Source organism: Diplotaxodon limnothrissa, linkage group LG14, assembly GCF_057381915.1.
Source record: "Diplotaxodon limnothrissa isolate DT_005_m linkage group LG14, D_limnothrissa_male_GT1.1, whole genome shotgun sequence".
In the NCBI taxonomy this organism is placed as follows: Eukaryota; Metazoa; Chordata; class Actinopteri; order Cichliformes; family Cichlidae; genus Diplotaxodon; species Diplotaxodon limnothrissa.
Window position 1 is genome coordinate 2986334 of NC_140609.1, and position 21419 is coordinate 3007752.

Consider the following 21419-nt stretch of genomic DNA (forward strand, 5'->3'; position numbering starts at 1 on the left):
ATCATCTCAACAACACAGGAGGTAATGACAGGAACATTTATGGCCAGAAATGACCACAGATTTCAAGCAGCTATAGAAGTGACCCTCGCTCTCACAGCATTGAGTCCTTAGATCTAAGAAAAGACAATGACAGGAACTAGACCTAGGATCCAGATTTAGGGAGGTGGTGCTCAGAGGTGGGAATCAGAGTGTGTTCAGGTTCTAAATAGTTGGAGAATTAAAAAAAAGACTCATGAGTACCAAAAGCAATTCTACTGTTGGAGGCAATACAGATCTGAATGAAGAGTTTAATCTCATTGATGTTTTTTTTCTTTTTGTGTTAGTAATGAACTTACTGTACAAAGGGAAATGTGTTTCCATACAATCATATTTGTTCCTTTGGTAGAGAATTTGAAGTTTGTATAAAATAATAAATAGACAGGTAATGTAGAGGAAAGGAACAGCACACACACACACACACACACACACACACACACACACACACACACACACACACACAGCAGTGGTAGCTTAGCTGTGAAAACCTGGGGTGGGTGTGTCTAACGCTGACCCCTCACTGATTGATTTGATTGGTGGACTACCACACTAGTTAAATTACAACAAGGATGAACTTTCAGTATACATGTCTATATATGCAAGACACACTCTGAAGAAATTTAGAGTGTAGCTTTGGAAATTACTGTAAAGCTTGAAACTGTGACCAAGAATGCATCGTCTATTTGAGCATTTTAGTATTCCACACTGGTCTGAGAATCTGACCTAAGTGTATCACAAACATACAGCAAACCCAGTGCCAAAGTCCAGCAGTGCTCTGAAGTGTATTCAGCTTTCTCTGATAAGGCAGCTTCATCATGTCCTGCCTGTTTAGCTCTGCCGCCAGCTAACACACTATCACTGATTCACCACCACAGATAATACACACAGACGCGCACACACGCAGATGAAAAACAGTGAGGCAGAGGCGCGGCGACAAAGATGACGAACAAAAACAACAAAATGGCTGATGCCACAGACGGGCCTTTTGTTGTTGTTGTTTCCTGTTGTGGAGCAGGGTGGCTTTCTTTACAGAGTCAAAACACAACTACAGTCGTGTGGACGGGAACTGGGAGATTTATCAGTGCATGAACATGCGCGCACACACAGGTAAAGATTAAACAGACTCTTTCAGTCTTGCGGTGTTATCTGTTTTTCTGGTCTGTCTCCTTTTCTTTCTTTTTAGATATGACCTCCTGGGCCACAAAACGCCACTGTGTAGTCTAGCTGGGATTGAGGCTGGCTTTAAACACACATATCCCCCCAGCAAGGCTTGGGGTGCAGATAGGGCGCATTGATACCAGCTACACGTTGCTCCTGTGTTTTGCAGCTGGTGGAAAGTGAGACAGCAGCGTTGCTGTCGTGCTCCCGTGTCCCCTCCTTAAGAGAGACATGCTGGATCAAGAAGTCACACTGTACATCACTTTCTCTGTGTGTGTGCGTGAGCGTGTCCCATGCAGACGGCGTCCCATCACCTCAGGGAAGACAGAGATAAGCAGAGTGTATGGGCTGAGATAAGATGCGAGCAGACACTGGGGAGACTGACTGACTGTAAGTGAGTCACTGTAGGAAGAGCTGCAGCTTTATGGTCTTGCTGGGCCTGAGGACTCTCACAGACACTGTTGCAGTTTCACAGAAATGGCTCGAAAACATGACAGAATTCCTGCCAGTGTGGCAAATATTACTCAAAAGAATGGCAATGTATGGCACATACATCGGTTTCACACTATTTCCTAGGCTACAAACGTGTCAATTAACATGCTTTTGCATGTCATATATTACACGTGAAGGTAAGTTCACATGTAATAAACACGCACTCCAGAAACAAAGCTCTGCTGTATATGAAACTGAACAACAAGACTGACACACTTTAAGGTTTGTTTCTGATGTGATGACAACTGATATGACGGCACACAAGCACACGTGTCCTGCATATCTCACATGTGACACAGAACAGCAGCGCATTAGCAAAAACATTAGTATTAAATAGGGCTGCACGATTAATCGTTAGAAAATCGCGATCTCGATTCATACTTATGTGCGATCTCATTTCCAAATGACAACAATTAAAAAAAAAACAAAAAAAAACGACGACGATTGTACCGCATTTTGATCCGGGACGTAATCTGCATGAAAACAAGCGCTCACTCGTCCTGCTCAACAAATGACGAGGGCGGAGCCTTATACCACGTGATACAGAAGCTGTGCCGTGTGATGCTAAAATTAGCAGGAGAAAACAACGGAGAGCACGTCAGGGATGACGAGAAAGTGACAGGAGAAAATCCGTCCCGGTCAACCACCCAAACATCAATAACGGGAACCTTATATAGCGCTTCCCTACACCCGTCGAACTCCCGCAGGCACAAAGAAATCACGGAGGCTATCACTTATCACCTGACCAAAGATACGGCTCCCATCAACACTGTGCAAAACGAGGGATTTAGGAAAACGATCAACACCCTAGACAAACGCTACACAGTGCCGTCCCCCAACTATTTTTCTATTGTTGCACTACCTGCTCTGTACACGCAGCGTCGAGCAGCGGTGGAGACGGAATTTCAAGCAGTACAACGACAAAATGTGAGACATTTGTTGTTTTTATGTTCAGTCTCAACTGTTACGAAGTTGATGTGCAGTTAATAAGTGCAATAAATATTTATACTGGAAAAGAGAATCGTGAGAGAATCGTGATCTCAATTCTAAGCAAAAAAAAATCGTGATTCTCATTTTATGCAAAATCGTGCAGCCCTCGTATTAAATAAAGAAATATTTTTTAAAGTCTGATAAGATTTAAAGATTATTGTTAGCAAGTATCAGAACACATTTTAGAATCCAGAGTAACTGTATGATGTTACAGCACCAGTTTAAACAGACATAACTAAGTGGACAGAACCAATACACTAACCAAAGATAGACATCATTAATATTTGTGTCAGAATAAAGATGAATGCATGCTGACCGCAGCTCCTATAACACACCTGATGGAACTGTAAACCAACAGCAACAAGTGGCTGGGTTCCAGCCCAAATCTATTATGTAAACTATGTTGCTGTCAGATTATTGTTTGTTTTCATTAAACCAGATGCTCCTATAGTTGGCTGACAGGGTATACCTGGTAAAACAGCTGACTACCTGGTTTGTATTTCAGTACATCAAGAAGAAACACTACCCACGTGTTTTTCACAGTGGCCATGCTCTGAACTATACATCACCATCAGCCTTAATGCAGATTTTGGAAAATATATTTATTTCTGCTCTAAAGTTTGGGATTTCAGCACGGGAGTCTACGGGGGCTGGCTCAGCCAACTGCAGTCACGTTGATGACATGACTGGTCTTAACAAACTGCACACTGGCACATTATTTGTCTTCATCTTAAAGTCGATAAATGTTGCTAATGTTCAAGTTAAAACTGAATTGTAGCAGTTTTCATCAGCTTTCTCTGTATTCTTGTAACCACGGTTGCAAATACTCACTTTTAAAATGATCTGAAGTCACTTAGATAAACTGTCTGCACCTTCAACCAAAGTTCTGCCACACGCATTCAAGTTTTGCAGAGGGTGAGACCAAAGTGATGTGCGTCTGTGATAATGGCGGCGCCATGGCAGTGGCAGGACACAACCCCAAACCCACACACACAGACACTGATAAGCATCACCTCCATCCCTCGGCCTGGCTCTGTCCTGTCTCTCTCTGCTCTGAAGCAGTGAGAGAACACAGAAAACACAGAGGACGCTGGCTGGAGATGGCTGAAGGAAGAAGATGAGCAGAGGTGGAAGCAGAGATGTCACCATATCAGAAATGTCGTTGTCAGTACAGGTAGAATTTCACATTCCCCACATTCAAAATCACCCTACACACTGCCTGCATATTCCCTTTTACGAATCAATATCATCCCTTAATAACTGCTTTAAGTCCTCGGTGCATACGCGGCATCTTCAGAATTTTTGCATCGAACGGTTCTGGTGACGTCCCTCTGTCAAAGTGAAAGACACGTAACGCTCTGAAGATCACAGCAGAGCTGCCTCACCAATGAAACTGAAAGGTTATCCAATGCTTTTGTTTTATCACCACAAAAACTGCAAATATGTAAACAAATAAGCACATCAGAGGATGTAAATGAACATTTACCTCAACAGTTTATCATAGAGCCTGCGTGAATGAGCTTCAAGAGCCACAAAGACTCAATAAGAAAGACATCTGTAATGTGTTTCAGTATTATAAATCACAAGGTTTATAATTTATTTCATTATTAAATAATTAAATAAATACCAAAATTCCAAGCAGTGAAGACAGACGATAAATCAGTGTGGGTACTAAAAACACAGACTAATATATTTGTGTATGTCAAACTTAATTTGCCTCCTCTTTAAACATTTCAGCGTAATCTTTGGATTTCATTATATTGTTTAATTTATTATAAATGTACAATTAATCATTGTGAAACAGCTTTAACCATTAATAATTACATTACTGAAAAAAAGATTTGTTCTTCATAATCTGTGAAGTGGAATTTAATTCTATCAAATCTACATGTTAACAAAATAGTCGGGTACCTTCTGTTTTTCTTTTCTTTAAAACACGATATTACAGCCGAATGTGTGGGATTTGTTTTGTAACATGTATTTAAATAATGTAAATACAGGTTATGGGTGAATGGCAGAAAGTGGTCATGTTAAATAGCAAAGACAAACACGGTAAATAAATAACGGTCAAACCGCATCTACGTGAATCGGTTCATAAAGCACCTCTGTTGAAAAGCGAAGGCTGGACGACAAAAGACGTGCAATCAGATGTGTAAAACTATTTGTGACACACCTTCTTGTGACACCCGTCGCAAATATTTCTTGACGCCTGACTGAGCGAGCGGTGGCTGTGTGTCAGTGTGAGGGCAGATCAGATGAATGAAACTCTGTCACAAGACGCAGCAGATAATGCCACAGATGCCACAGACGCTTCTCTATCTCCTTTATCAAACGCAGAACAACAGGATATAATGTCACGCAATAAAGGATGATTCCTTGAACCCACTGGCAGTAGGACCAGGCTCACAAACACACTTTCGCAATGCCTGTGTTGAGAGTAAAAGACATATTTTACAGGAAATCCTCTGAGTGGGATTGGATTATCAAACATCATAACCAGATTAAAGCAGCCATGCTATTAAAGATCACTTGGAGTCAAATCAATCCTGTCAAATAGCTAATAGACTTTGCAAGCCTATTCAGACACACTGTCACACAGTGCATATAAATACACTGGAATACAACAGCAATGCCAGAGAACATCTATAGCTGTGTATGGTGGGATGTAGCAGAAGTGCAGATTAAGAGTGTAAAAGGCTTTGCACTCCTAATCCACCTGGATGGGATTGTTCAGCTGTTATTCAATAACAGAGCGAATCTCTTTGCAGATATGGTCATAAACATGACTATCGTGCAGTTAGCTGGGTTAGGCTAATTGGCAGCTCGAAACTGCCCGTAGGTGTGAATGCGTGTCTGTGCATCAGACTGGTGACCCGTCCAGGGTGTACCCTGGGATAGGCTCCAGCCCCACGCCCCTGACAAGGATGAGTGGAGAGGGGCATGAGTGGATGGTGTTTTTTAAAATGATTTATATCCTTTCGTGTTACACCTTGGAAACGTGTCTGTCATAAACCTTGAAGCAAAGAAATGATTACCTGTTACTTCTATTAGTATGCACCTCTTCAAAAAAGCACAGTTATTTTGGGACACTTACTTTATAATTGCAACCAGGAATGTTACAGCACTTTAGCCCACTTATAGACATTTTTTGTGTTTTTTGTGTTCGTCTAGTTTATACCATAAACCTAACTGCTTAAATGTGTAAATAAATTAAAGAGAAAGAAGTAAGTGAATAAAGTGTTTTTTAAATTCTAATGAATTTTTACATTTTCAATTTCTATGGCCTATAAAAATGCGTCTCATTGCCAAGACGTCACAAAAGAAACATCTCATGATAAAACCAGTGAGCTCTAAGTTGTTGCAAAACATACTGATAGTTGTAGAAGAATTTCTAAGGCTACGGTCACTCTGCAGGTCTTAAAGCTCAATTCCGATTTTTTGATCAAATCCGATGTTTTTGTCTGCTCGTTCACACTACAAATAAAATGCGACAGCAAACGCGCTCTAGTGTGAACGCTCAAAGCGGCGCATGCACAAAAGAAGACGTCACACACAACGCGCTCTGTTTAGACCCAGAGCAACAGTATTGTTTGACTGATGGCCTTAATCTAAAGACTTCGGACTTTACGTTTCCCAATTTTTGCTTTAAGTTATTTTGTTATTTACATAATAATGTAAATAACCTAATAATGATCCTTATTGCTGTTTTAGAGAGGAGCAGTGCTTCTAGCTGCAGATTTCTGCCAGAATCTGCAGATTATACAGTACAAAAAAATGTTCACGTTTCTCCAACATTGTCTTCCCAACAGTTTCACTGACATCTACACGGGATGGCCAGGAAGCGTTCACAATGTCTTCTCCGGAGCAGATAATTGGCGTCTGTCTTGTGTCAGTGACATAAAAGACGGATTTAATGCGACATGACCATCAAACAGCAGTCGCTTTCTGAAACATCAGATATGTATCGGATTCAGCACCAGGTCGGATTTGAAAATATCGGATTTGTGCCGTTCACACTGTCAGACCATGATCGGATATGGGTCGCATAGGGTCAAAAAAATCGGATTTGATGCGCTTTCGCCTGCAGTGTGAACGTAGCCTAAGGTGTCAGTGGGGCTATAATCCAGAAATGGAAATCCCTTTCACCTTAAACTGGTGCTCATTTCAAACAGGAAGGAAAACAATTATCAGAAGAGTTGTCCAAGAAGCAAGGATCACTTCTGGAGAGCAACAGAAAGACCTGGAATCAGGAGGTACAAGTGATTAAAAAAATAAATAAATAATGCACTCAACCACCATGGCCTTTATGAACACTCACCACACTCGGTGGGTTAAGAAAAAGCATGCTGAAAGCAGGTTTAAAGGTTGCTGACCAACATTTAGACACGGCTGTGAAATACAAGGTCAAAAGGCGCTGCGCATATCACCCCCAAAACACAAAAAAACCTGCTGCCATCCACCAGGATGATGACGAGGAAACGTCGAGGAGACTCAGTACAGCTGTTATTGCTAATTGAAACTCTATGGAATGAACTAAAGCTCAGAGTTTATGGGGAGGACCCACGAAGACTTTTTGTGTGGAAGACGAACCTGAGCAACTAGTTTTTTCATATTGGACATCACCAACAAAGGCTTTTGTATCAAGTGTATAAACATACACTTTTTCTGTGTCATTTTTCATTATTAGACATAACTGTCGATTTGATAGGTTTTAACATCTGCATGAATGTGTGAAGTACAGAAGACAGAGCGGAAACAATGTAACAGCCTCAGCTGATATAACTGATGGGAACAAGATACAACGCATTTAACAACTTCACACCTCAGCAAAGTATCTGCAGTAAAACAATGAAAGAGAAGAAGCAAAGGTGTACCGCAAAACAGAAGAGGGGATGTTTAAAGTTTCTTACCTGATCCTGCATCCATGATGTTGGACTGGCCACGACGATCAGCCACCAACCGCGATGAGCCGGGCATGCTGACAGGCTCTGAACGTACTGGCTGGATCCTAAAAATGTTTGTTATGCATCCGTTAATACACACACTCACACACGCGCACACATAAAGAACACACATCCACTGGGATCCAGATGCTTATTTAACTGGATCTGTTCTGTTGTTTCAGTGATTAAGTATAAAGCTGCTGACACTACAGGCTTCATTGATGTGGACTCTATCCATGATTATTAGAATATTAGGATAATTTCTGATTAATGACCAGCTCCACGTGTAGATCGTCTTTGCGTTTAGGCTGGTGTGTATTTCTATGAGAACAAATTTAAAGTACCTGAGGCTGTGGAGGTCCAGGTCGTCTGTGTCAAAGTCCAGAAGGGGCTGCTGAACATCGCTGGGGCCCTGGGACTGAAGCACCGAGGATGAAGAGGAGATGACTGTGGTCTGGCCTGAAGGATGAATTGTCTTAAACTGAAACTGGGGGCCCATCCACAGGCGCCGATGGGGGCCTGTATGAGTCACAATCTCCACCTGAAATCAGAGGTTTAAACTAAATAAGGTTCATTCAATTCAGTTTTATTTAGATTCTTAGGAAGATGCATTCATTTGTCTAACGTGCTCCAGGCTGGATTTCACAGGGTGGTTCTGGCATCTATGTGCCAACGCTGAAAAATCCCATGCAGTACTCAGATGAACTCAGTTACATGGCATCAAACTAAAAGCTTGCTGTACTTGTGTACCACTAAAAGTCTGACGATGATGTCAGAACTCATCAATGTCTTGTGTGTGTTGGAAGTGCTAGCAGCCTGATGGGAAGCCTTCCCAGAGGGTTAATAGAAGTGTGACACTAGCAACGGCGTGGCAGCAAAGCTGAGGTGAGGCCTACAGGGACAATAAGATGGCACTGCTATGGCAGGCGGTCCATGGGCGCCTGAGCTGAGTGGCACTAATGCTGGCTAAAAGTAGGATAGGAGAAGGTTATGGAGTGGCTCACTCATAAACATCAGACTATTACTGCCTCGTCTATTCTCCATCTCCTCTTTGCCTTTATTGAACAGCCGTCTCCTGCCTCGCACTCCTGCTTTTCACTGCTCTCCCAAGCTTTGAATCCCTGCAGCAATTAGCACGCCTCTTGGTGTCTCGCTATTCGGATGTCATTATCTTTACTTCATACACATCTGTCTCTCAGCTCAGCTGAGTATTTTCTTCCACTATGGCTTCCATGTGCTAACATCTTAAACAATCTCAACTTTGCTGTGTCTGTTTACACAGACATTAGATATGTGAGGTTCATCACAGCTGTGCAAATTAGGCCACAGAAGGAGGGAGGATTGTCACTTTGCATGTGTGTATGCTTTTCCAGTTAACACCATCAATGTCACGCCCAGCTGCAGAGCCGAGACAGCTGCCAGCGTGCTCTCTTTGCAATGGCACGGTAGGTCCAGATGTTACAGTCCAGTATCAACCCCAAATGCACATCCCCTTGCAGACTTGTTGGACAGAGCTAGTTGACATGTTGCCACAGATTTGCCCATGCTGCTGTAGCCTCGACACCAAATGAGATCAAGCTAGCTGCCTCTGTCTGTGCAAAACATTTTTTTTTCTCTCAACCTTCGCATTTTCTCCTTCTTTATAGGCTGAATATTTTTACTCTTATAGCATCAGTACTATCTTTAGAAAGTAAGAAAAAAAGACGAACATCCTGTGCAAGTTTGGCTATTTTGACTGGCATCTTATAAATGACTGTCTGAGGTTAAGAAGCTGCACAAATATTGGCTAAGCTAATTTGCTTGTCAGTTGTTTTCATTTAGTGAAGTATTTACCATAAGCATTTAAGGGGTTGTGCTTGTGCATTTTTTAAATGTTCCTGTTATCTAATACTTAAAGGCAACACATCTCTTGCAAATTAACTGTCCTCTAATCCATTTACGTATTAGGAGACAATTAAGAGATGAACCGAGGTGGACTGTATAAGGACAGGAGTTTGTGTTGTCTACTCAGTCAGCTGAAGGGCAACTGACACTGACAGGCACCAAATGGCACAGCACTGCAGTGAGCTGAAGCACTGACATGGAGGGTCACAAACCTCACATTTCATTAGGGGATGGCCGATCAATTCTAAATCCCAATCTAATGCCAAAATGCCCACTGAAAATCTAATGAGGGCCACTGATATGATATAATGAAATCCACGAGGCAGTAGTTAGCCTCTAATTCAATATAGCCTATATGTATTTAGCTCTTCTCAATCCACAAAGCTATTATGCTTGGTATCTACGCTTTTCTTCATATTCTAGAGAAACCGAAGCAAAGAGGAAACTAACCAGTATACCCATATATCAGTTATGGTATAATATCCCAAATTCTTTGTCCAAATCATTTAATTTTAATGCTGGAAGAGCTGTAGAGTTAAATCTTCAACCACTGACACATACATTTTTATCACTGCTCTGACAGGAAGTCACCCAAAATACAGGTTAGTGCGAGGGATAGTTTTGCTCCTGGCAAACTATCATGGCAGATTTGAACCAGGGCCTCTGCTAGCTAAGCGAAGTACATTTTACCCAATCAATTATGTATGCAGTGGAATTATTGATGATGAAAATGTAGTGGGCTACCTGCCGACACTAGCGATAAGTGCTACTTGTGTTAACCAAGCTGAGAAGACCTGGGTGAGTGTGTCGCGCACTCAACCAGGTTATTTCAGTACAGATTTGAATTGTATTTTTATCAGGTAAAAATACAAAATAATTTGTTTTTACAACACAATCACACAGTTATGTCAAAACATATTAAAATAAGGACAGTTATGTGTAGGGTTTTCACTTGGGTTGGGAAGAATTTTCCAACTAAAATAATTTACATTTTTAAATTATAATTTACCTTCTTTCCATCATTAAGGGGAAAAAGCTATCCAAATCTACCTGGCCCTGGTGAACTGGTGGCAGCAGCAAGAACTGCAATCAAGCATTTGAGATAACTGGCAATGAGGGTTTCACTGTGGAGGAACTCGGGGGATTTTCTGAGCATGACCAGCCTATTTTGGTCATGCCAAGTTATCTCAATTAGACTCATGTCCAAACTTTGAACAGGCCTCTCCAAAGCATTTCATTTGGTTTAATTTGATTTTTTGTCTATTCTGAAATTGACTTGCTGGTGTTTCAGATCATTGCCTTGCTCCATAACCCAAGTTCGCGTCAGCTTCAGCTGAAGAACGGATGGCTGGACATTTTAATTCAAGATTTTCTGTTAGAGAGCAGAATTTATCGTTCCACCGATTACGACAAGTCATTCAGGTCCCGAAGCAGCAAAGCAGTCCCAGAACGTCACATTATTACCATCATATTTCACTGTTGGTATGACATTCATTCATTTTCCAAAATGCTGTGTTGGTTTTATGCCAGATGTAACGAGACTCAAACCTTGCAAAAACTGAACATTTCCCAAAGTCTTGGGGGTCATAAAGATGTTTCTGGCAAACGTGAGGGAGGCTTTTTTGGTCAGCAGTGGTTTTCCATGGGAACTCCTGTGGATGTCATTTTTGCACAGCCCCTTTCTTACTGCTGAATCATGACGTTTGACCTTAACTGAGGAAAGCGAGGCCTGCAGTTCTTTAGATGCTTTTTTTGGTAATTTTGTGATCTCTTCGAGTAAGCTGGGTAGATCAGCAACCCCTGGGAAGGTTAACGCTGGTCACAATTTTCTCAATTTGTGGAGAAATGACTGACAGTCTTGTTCACTGTAGTTCTAAAGTCTTAGAATAGTTTTTGTAACCTTTACTAGACTAAGAGATTTGAGTGAGTTTCTTATCTGTTCTTGGGCGTCTTTAGCTCATGGCATGGTGTGTTGCATTTGAGCTTTTAGCCTGGTTCACTATGTTCGGTGTGCCAGGAAATCAAACTCAGCTTTTTTCAAAAAATTTGGTTAATCATAGTAAATTTATTAGGGTAGGGGATTACTTTTTCACACAAGGCCAGGTAGGTTTGGATAGGAAAATAATTTCATGATCTGTATGTTAACAAAAACCCTTTTTGTAAACAATAAACGAAGGAGACAACTTCAGACGACTGTATAATTATAGCAAAGAGACAGTGCAAAAGAGTTGCTAACCCCACTAGTTTATGCATTTGCAACAAAATTTCTATTAACCTGATGAATGTCAAGTTATTATCTTCCTTTGAACTTTTTTAATCTCTCTAACTATTCAGATTTGACTGATGCTCCAGTGTTTACTCGCTGATATCAGTGAGTAAACACTGGAGCATCAGGTGGAGGTTCAGTGGATAGATAAAACCTTTCCTGCTTAAGCTAAAAACAAGCCTATGCCATATTATGGCACAAGAGTCCCACTGTGAGCTGTCTTCTTTTAAATTACACACAGTTACTTGACCCACAGATTACACTAAAAAGTGCAAACTTATTTTTTGTAATCCAGGATCAAGTTCAGGAGCAGGTCTAACTTTAATATGATGTTTGCAATGAAGAGTCATTAACTGATTTATCAGCGCTCTGAATTGGTATTTGTTCATTGTATTTTTAATTTAGAAGAAATAAAATCAAAATATGAAACATTTTCTTCTTAAGTCACCGTCATGTCATGTCAAACAGAAGCTTTACCTGAGAGAGCCACTCCTCATCCTCCTGGCCACTGTGGTCTGATGCCAGACTGTCGGATGACTCGTGACGTGTGATTGGGCCGGGGCTTCCTGGGGGTACAGCTGGGGAAAAAAGAATACACAAGAATGATATACTTGAAAGCTGACGATAGCCAACGCCTAGTACCGTCACAGTTCTCAAGCCAAAAGATTAAGTGTAAAAGTCAAGTTCCATCCCTCTAAATACATTTACAGCTATTGGAAAAGGATATCAGAAAGGCAAAGCAGGGCAATGAATCTCATATTACTAATTAGAATTTACACAAATTAGCATGTAAAACTAATTAGACCTTAAAAGCGGTTTACCAAAGTGTGTTATTACAGCCTAAATGTGTGATTAGGCCTTTGTGTATGAGCATATACATTGTATACCATACACATGGGCTGAGTGACGTTAGTTTAAGCTAAGATACAATAAATTTACAGTTAATGACTCGCTGGATGAAAGCTAGTGTTTTGGGACAACATCAAAAATCTCAATCCCATGTTCTCATGTGTATGTCGGTGCATGCAAGCGTTAGTAAAAAAGCAAGAGTACAGTGAATGTCTGTGTGTTACAGAGAGACTCAGGGACAGATGGCGCTCCAGAAGGCTTGAGTAAGCAGGGATGGAGAGAACGAGCCCTGATGCGCAGAATCAGTCTTTCTCCGTCTCCCACCCCAGGGATGGAGTTTCTTTAACACAAGCATGGCTAATACACTCGTCAAGTCAACATCTGGAGCACAGGAGGCACTTCTAACTATATCCCCATACACGCTCCAGGTGTTCGGACATCCTCGATGGAGGCAGTTTGGTCTTTGACGCCTGTTTAGCAAAATGCCACATCATCCCTCACCCACACCTCACCCCAACACACTCACACAGAACTATGCCGTCACATGTTTCTTAAACTTGGTTCTGAAACAAAAACCCAAACTGATCTGATGACTGAGTGTCATCTGCAACTCCAAATCATATCAGTACAACTAAAAGGAGAAATGAGTAAAAGTGCCCGGGGAAGTCGTAAAAAACATTGTGGCATAACAAATTCAACACACTGAAGGCTTCCTGTGGTCTTGAAAAAATAAGAGTGTTTGCCTCTTAACAAGTGGCCAAACAGAAATATGAGACTTTTTAATACCAAAAGCTTCTCCTTATTTCCTATTTGACAAACAGAGGCTACTTTTTCCAGGACAGCTTGAACTATTCTGGTGCTCTGAAATATTTATTCCCCTTTTGTCAACTGACAGAATTATGTCCTTATATCTATAAGCATATTAGATTTAACTGACTTAAGTGGATACAATCATTAGACAGTGAATCAACATTTTCTGAGTAATAATAATAATTAAAAAAGCAACTATGTAACTGTGATTTTATTAACTGGTTCTTTGTGTTATGGTGGTGCTAGTAAGATACTCCATGCAACTGTACAGTGTGATTTAAAGGAAAGCTTTGACTCAATTTTTATTAAATACAAAACATCTCTCCAAGCAACTGCCGTAGGTCACTATTGCACGTCATGGATACAGTGTCTATTTTCTCTTCCCCACTGTAGCTAAGACAAGCTCAGGCTGGTGTTTGTAGCAGGAGAGTTCAGATCTCAGTTTTGTGTCTAGTCAATAAAAAGCAACAGAGATGAGCTGAAATGTGCTAAAGGTCCTTACAGGGGAAGAAAGTGTGATATATATGATATGTTGTGGATCATGCATGCCTGCGTGTTACCCACAAAAATACAGACAAGTACCATTGTCATTTTTTAACAATGTAACCATTTCTTCGTATTTATAAAACAAGATTAATAGCATCACAGTGGCCTGGCATATGTACATATGTACTAAACAGTGTGAGGAATTTTGGGTATGCAACCTAAGCATGCATACTCAAAAAAACAGCACATAGCTTGGCAGTGATGACACTTTTTATTGTTTTTAATAGTTGATTTCACTTCTTTGTATGTTATAACTTTAGTCTTCTGCCATTGGTTGAAGGACCCAAAATGGCCCAAGCAAGAGCAGCCCACAGACAGGCTGCTGCACATACTTTTCACTCTACCCTCTGGTGATTGTAAATGACTACAACATGTAAAATGACGGTCTGCAAAGCCAATAAAAGCAAAAAACACCTGCATGTTGAGTACTTGTGAATACATCAAATATGTTTTTGTTGCTTTGCTTCTTATTTGGGAGAAGCGACCCTTTCATGACCTACAGATGTCCTGGAGAGGAAAAGTGTGTAAGGCTTACAGTAAGAGGGAGAAACAGGGAGAGAAGGTTTCTCATGTCCTTTTAATGGAAGAGAGCTGAACAAAGCCTGCGTTGTGTTACTTATTAAACAAAATCACAACTCCCCTATTTCCTCCCGGTGCATTCGCTCTCCGACTTGGCTGTCCCTCACTCTCTTGTTCTCCTTCACTCTCTCTCTCCCTGCTCTCTGACCCTTGGGGCCAATAGCTGTTCCCTAATTAATTATTGATGTTCTAAAGCAGTTGTTGGACTGGCTGGATCGGGTTTCCAGTGGGTGGGTGTGGGGGTTTTCAATGGTCAGTGTCGCAGCCAGGCTCCATTATGGAGAGCTAGTGGTCATCCCCATGGGTCAGGCAAAGACACAACCCTTTTGCACGTGTTTGTTAGTGTGTATGTCAGGAGCCAGACTGACACTAGCAGTTACTGTAGTATCTACTCATCATAGCATCTAGCTAGCCAACCACTCGGCCTTCTGCTGCTTCTATAGTGGTCATTAGTGGCTTTTAAGAGACAGAATGTCAATGCAATTTCACAGAGAGCAAATTTTTTAAGTGCAAACGTATCACATTGCACTCAAGAAAGGAGTCTCATTGTATAGTTAGATCCACAGCGAATATGTTCTGTTGTTGAAGGATTTAAAGACACATCAGCAAATGAGCAAGTGGCACGGTGCCATCACCCCACAACCATCACAGCAATGGAAAAGGACGGGTCAGTGGGAAATTTAGGAAAATGTACTATATGTTCTCGGACTCCCGGTATGGATTCTTTGACTTTTTTCTTTTTTAATTTATTGAGCCTTCATCAAGCAAACCTTTCCTTTCCATACAATCTTTGAAGTCAAGTCTGTAAAACCCTTTCCTGTTACAAAACTGCAATAATCTTATCTGTATGTGATGGACAAAAAAGAAAGTACCGACTACGTCCTCATAAGTATACATTAGACCCAACAAACAGCAAACTGCTAGCTATGCTAATGGTCTGCTGGACATTTCATAAACAAATCTCGTCTTAATGGATGAAGAGCTGAGAGAAAACAAACCTATAACTACTAATTCTTTGTGAAATATTAAACAAAATTAATATTTCTTGTAAAAGTGTATGATATTAAAATTGAGTTGCTGGCACATGATTGAGAAAACATCAAAAGCCTCACTTTACCAAGGAGAGTGATATATATTTAAAATTGAACTATAGTGTATGAAGCATCTATATTTGTTAACCAAAGGAAGCACCTTGATCATTAATCAGCAGACTGAGTCAGTAAGGTGAACTGTCACCTGCAATTTATAATTACGGCTCTTTTATTTACTTTGGTGCTTTTGCTAATATATACACAAATAAAGGGACTCCCACTCCACCCGTAATCATCTACCACACAACCACCAACAAGGAACAGAGTTGTCTGTGTCACAGTCTTTATTGACTGCGAAGAGAGAGGCGCTTTGCTGTGCTGAAGGCCAGTAGCCAATGGCCTGTTAGTCAGAGCAGTGAAGCAGAGAGTCAGAACAAGAACAAAGGCTGCCTAGGTATTGATGTAGCCTGACCTCCTGGGGACTAGGGGCCAGGGGCCAGACAGGCTGATCTCCAGGGAAAGATAAGGGGCTAACAATCTGATAGATCTGGAAAGTTGGCCGCACGGTGGACACAGGACCTTGTCTCGAACGCTTACTCTGTTCTAATTTTTGTGGATGATTTTTTGTCTTTTTATATTTTTTTTCTCCCGCCTTTGTAGTCCACCCTGAATTTTTTTGTAGCCAGACACTTCACTCACTATGCTTCTTCTTCTAACTTCTCCACCTGTCTTTCTTCTCACTTTCCTCTTCTGAGTACTGCTCTGGCAGATAGGTGCTGGCATACTGACAGAGTGGGATAGCTTAGTCATTATGTATCATTCAGTGCGCAATTGACTGACAGTTCCTTCATTCATCCAGCGCTACACTTACTGCATCCTTTCTCTGCCTCCCTTTGATTACTGACCCAGTCATGGCGCCACGGTTTCTCTTTACCAAATGCCTGATGCTCCAGAGCCTTCACTCTGGCCCCTCTCTCGAAGCAATTAGATCTATTGACGAGGCAACTGTGGCTGGCCTGTCATGGGCCTCAAAGTCCCAAAAGAACTGCCAAACCAGCCAGTCAGTCAGTCTCCACAATTAGCACATTATATGACAGGTAGGGAGGGGAGGGCGTGGCCAAAAAGCATAGCCTCAATTTCTGTCACCAGGCTCAAAGGAGCCAGCCAGAAATCTAGGTGGTAAATTATTCACCGGTTTGTTTGCACCAGAGCAGCTTTGCGGTGAGGGAGGGAGGTGTTGGAAAACATTTTGTGCACAGCTAGATAAATATCAGCCTCCCGCTAACGCCACAAAAAAATACAAAAAACTGGATGTAGTTAATGAGGCTGCAAACACTTCGCATTCATTCCTTCAGTTATTCTGTTACCCCTCTCCGACACCTTAGACCAAAAGCAAAGGAAAAAGGGCCTATTCCCACACTCACCCAAATGAGCACTTTTTGGGAAACAGAGATTCTATGTTTCCACTTCGCTGCGAGAGGATTCCCCAAACACCAACAACAAGTCTGCTTTTATTAAGCCAGATCGTGCTACAGAATCTCATCTGTTGTGAGTATACTGTGCCTCTCTCTCTGCCTTATCTCTGTGAGCAGTGCTGTGCGTTGTTATATCTTCTACTTGGCTGAGTGCTGCCAGTAGCTGCTATAGATGGACAGGTAGAGATAGTGACCATGAAGTGGCGCCACCGCTGCCTTTTATCATCCCATCCTGGAGGCTCCGGTCTGGCCTGACCCTGGCCCTTCCTCTCCCCTTTCTATTCCTTTCCCTGTATATTGCATTTTTAATCAGGCTGGGTCATCCAATACAGAGCCACGAGACTGGAGACCATGGCCTGTCAGTCAAGTGCTGCCACCTTTTTTCCTTGCACCACCTTTCTAGAAACATGGTCTGTCTGTAGGACAATTAGCTAAAAGGGACATTTATGGAGACGTCTTGCCCTCCCTTTCTTTAGATCTTTTACTGCCCCCGTTTCTCAGTCAGCTATTTTCTCCCTCGTGATGCATGTTATCAGCAATGTAAAGTACACCTATATAACACAAGAGCCATGTGCGTTTTCAGTTTCCTATGTCTCGATATTTATGCTCAGCAAGAGGCTGGACCGGCAGCTTACGGCCGTGCTGCAATTCATCCCGAGGTCAAATCGAGCCCTTCTCCTGGATCACTTCTTTGCCGTGCTGCCAAGCCCTGGAGGAAACGGCAAAGGAGACGGGCTGGCAAAAGGAGCGCATGCTGAGAAATAGGACGTTGAGAGTCGCTGCCCGGGTGCAAAGCGCAGAAATGGAAGATGGCACTCCGAGAGCAGCTCAGTCGGTGGTGGTGGTGTATACGACGCTAACCAGAGGGAACATGGCAAGAGCACAAGACGTGGGCAGAGTGCTGAACAATTATGTTTATAGTGTCTTGACCTCGCATGACTTCACACTTGGTTGGTTATAGGAATAAAGAGCCACAACCGTGTTATCTGGCTATTGTTAATTGGATGTAAATGTTAATGCAATGAATCTCTCTCATTATGCAGCCAGTTCCGCTGCCCATGCTGGCAGAGAGTGGTGGAATAAACTGACGCCTGAGCCCATCACTCCGACGCGCTCTCATTGCTCTGACACTAGGAGAGACCATTAGCACTAATTTGAGAAAATATCCTACCAGTTAGACCTGAAGCACTGCAGAAGCCAACAGAGACGAGCAGAGAGATTAGGGTAAACATAGCTACCACTTGCCCCCGAGCACCCGCAAGAGCTAATCATAGATTTTGTATGTTTATAATTATGGAGTGAGCTCAAAACGCCAGCCTGTTCCACGGGGGTGGATTGATTCCGTGTGTGGCCATCCATGTGCACTCTGCGCTTTTGCAAAATGGCCTTTCAGATGGCACCCTAAAGTGCTCACCGCTCTGCACTTGTTATTGAATTAGAGGGAGTTTAGGGTGTCAGCTAATTGGTCTGCGCGCGGCATCTTATAGCATTGCGTTGGCATGTCCTCAAGCACACGTGTAGTGTGGCTGCCTAAGGACAAATTCAAGGTTCCTCACAGAAGAGAAAAACTACAAGGATTTGCGACAGTGCTCAGAGGACATGAAATGGTGGAAATGGCAGAGAGCTCTTTCCCTCCGGTATCTGAATAATAAAATATTATGGGTGATGACCAGAAAGATCCTTTCTCGGCATGTGGTTCCAATAAGGGGCTGATGGTCTGCTTTCAACATAGTCAACATGAAAAACCACTGGGGAACTGTTCGTTTCTTCATATTTATATATGTGTGTGTGCACGATATGTGTGCGCATGTGTATGTGGATTCATATTTGCAAAAAGCTGTCTGTCTGACAGTTAGGGTTAAGGCTGAGGGTTAGGATCTCTCAAATCATTTTGATTGCTTAATTTGAATAATAATAAAAACTAGAGACGTACTGATAGCCAGGGAGTAATCAGCTATTATCCAGCATTCTTGGTCCTTACCAGTGAGTGGCTGGTCAGCCTGACGTGTGTCAGATTATGAGCTCTTCAAACAAAGCTCATCAAAGTGAAGTGTTGGGGAAGCAGCACGACACGTTCATAACAACAAACCTGATGAGACACTCCACCCGCGTGAACACTGACATTTTAAAGAAGCTAAAAGTGACTAAAGCTGCAGTTATCCAGGACTCAGGGCCAACATGAAGGATCGAAGCAGTTCAGAGGAAAATGATGGAGAAAAGGCTCAATGTCCTGATATCTCACGACGGTATAACTGTACTGGAAAATTATTTTATTGCCTGATTTTTGTCATTTATATAAATCTGTTACTTTGTTTGGTAAGGTAGAATATGATAAAGGATATGAGCGTACAGCAACTCATTTTTAGGTATTTATTAGTGACTCTTTCAAGGAGTTTTAAAAATTATTTTATTATGAAAAGAACATTTTTCACTAAAGAAAAGTTGGTTTTTGCTTGTAATGTTGATCAGACGTAGAAAAATATATCAGAAATCAACATAATTGCGAGCAGTACAACATAGGGCTGGGCGATATGACCCAAAATTGATATCTCGATATTTTTTAGCTGGATGGTGATATACGATATATATCTCGATTTTTTTTTTTTTAAGCAATATGATAATATTACGTTGAAGCACAGTACGTATCACTCCGCGAGGCTCCGGACTACGGTAGCCGTAATGCTCCGACAATCCATCAAGCGCCGCAGCTCCGTAGCTTACCAAAGTCGAACTAAAACATTTTTTGACAGATTGCTGAGCGCCGTGTACCACATAAAATCGGTTCGCGGTCAGTAAGCACAACCAGAATTCATACATAAGGCGCACTGTCGATTTTTGAGAAAATAAAAGGATTTTAGGTCATGCAGCTCCTGTGGGCTGCATGTCGTTAGCGCGGTTAGCTCGTTTGCGCGGTTAGCTCGCTAACACAACGCCGTCCAGCCCCACGCACGGGGCGATCCGCGGTAACTCGTTAACGGAGATTTGCCGTGTTCATCTTGTCGTTGCCTGCAGGTGAAGCTATGGGGGAGTTGTGTTCAGTGAAGGAGAGGCGAGGCCGAGTAACGCAGCGTAGAGACAAAAGTGGACGAAAGAGAGGCAAACTTGCGGCTCCACAAGTATAATTATACCGTAACATAGACTATATCGATATAAACGATATTGTCACATCTTATATCTCGTATGAAAATATATCGATATTTTAAAAAAACTCGATATATCGCCCAGCCCTAGTACAACACTGATGAAAACTTCTGCATTTTCAGTGACTGCATGTGATATTTGTGTACCAATGTATGCTACTTTCTGTTGCACTCTCTTTGTGGTATCCCCAACAATTCAACTATACTTTACTTTTATTCTGAAAGGGCCACAAGGAAATGTAGAAGCACATTTAGATGATCGTTTTACTCAGTGCTCTTAGCCCTGTGATACCAGTCTCTTGTTTATCAGTACCATGCTAACCTTACATTTAGAGCATGTGTTGGTACAACACCTTGACCTTTTTTACTTCCTGAAAATGCAGACTTCCATTCTATTTGAACACAACTTTATACTGTAAATACACTACAGTGTGTAAACTCAAGGAAAAGTACTTGTTTAACACTTACCAGCCAGGAGATATTGATAGTACTGCACTAGATCTGAGGCCAACACCAAAGGATGATTGGAGTTGAAAGGTGGCTGCAGCTCATTCCACTGTGGAGTCCTGCTCAAAAAGGACAAATCATCCATAAGACTTAGAGACACAGAGAAGCCGTGTCCTGCATCGAGTCTTCATCACAGCTTTACCTGGCTAGAATCCAGCAGGCCCTTGGACAGGTGTTGAGTTCTAACGGTGTATCGTCGCTTATCTTTTGTGACGTGCTTAATGGCCGAGGTTCCAAGACGTGCTCCACCAAGTTACCATAGCAACTGACTACGTACAGCGAGTCCACAACCGACTGCCTGGACTGATCTGTGAGGAGGATGAGCAACAAGGCGAGGACAAGTTATTTGCAATAAGTGCAATAATAGCTATCGTAGAAGAATGCAAAGACAACCTGTCACCACAGTCTACCTTTCTCTCTTTTTATGTTGGGATTAGTGATGAACCAGGAGCGAGGTGACGCGAAGATGGCCGCCACGCAGAACTCTCCTCCGCTGGACTTGCTCGGTGAGATCTGGGGGGGTGGCTTAGATTTGCTTCAGGAGACGGAAAAGAAATTGAGACAAAGTAAATAATATAGTACAATGCAGGGGTCCAAAAAGTGAACCCGGTAGTGCTTCTATAGTTTAACATGTCAAGTCCTTTTGACTGGCTGGTATTGGCACAATGAGACAACTGCTTACTCTGATTTGTCAGTTATTAATTTGTGAATTC

At 42.0% G+C, this 21419-nt stretch overlaps 1 protein-coding gene across 3 annotated transcripts in view; it reads right to left on the reverse strand.

Moving 5' to 3' along the window:
- The window catches only part of bcas3 (BCAS3 microtubule associated cell migration factor), a 319817-nt gene that overhangs the window by 200391 nt on the left and 98007 nt on the right, over positions 1–21419 (reverse strand). For all 3 annotated transcript variants that reach the window (XM_085371717.1, XM_085371719.1, XM_085371718.1), the window contains exons 17-22: positions 21117–21241; positions 20849–21014; positions 20668–20765; positions 12247–12347; positions 7964–8160; positions 7587–7684 (exon numbers count right to left, since the gene is read on the reverse strand). In XM_085371717.1, coding sequence (XP_085227843.1) covers positions 7587–7684; positions 7964–8160; positions 12247–12347; positions 20668–20765; positions 20849–21014; positions 21117–21241 — 785 coding nt within the window. The remainder of the gene's footprint in view (positions 1–7586; positions 7685–7963; positions 8161–12246; positions 12348–20667; positions 20766–20848; positions 21015–21116; positions 21242–21419) is intronic.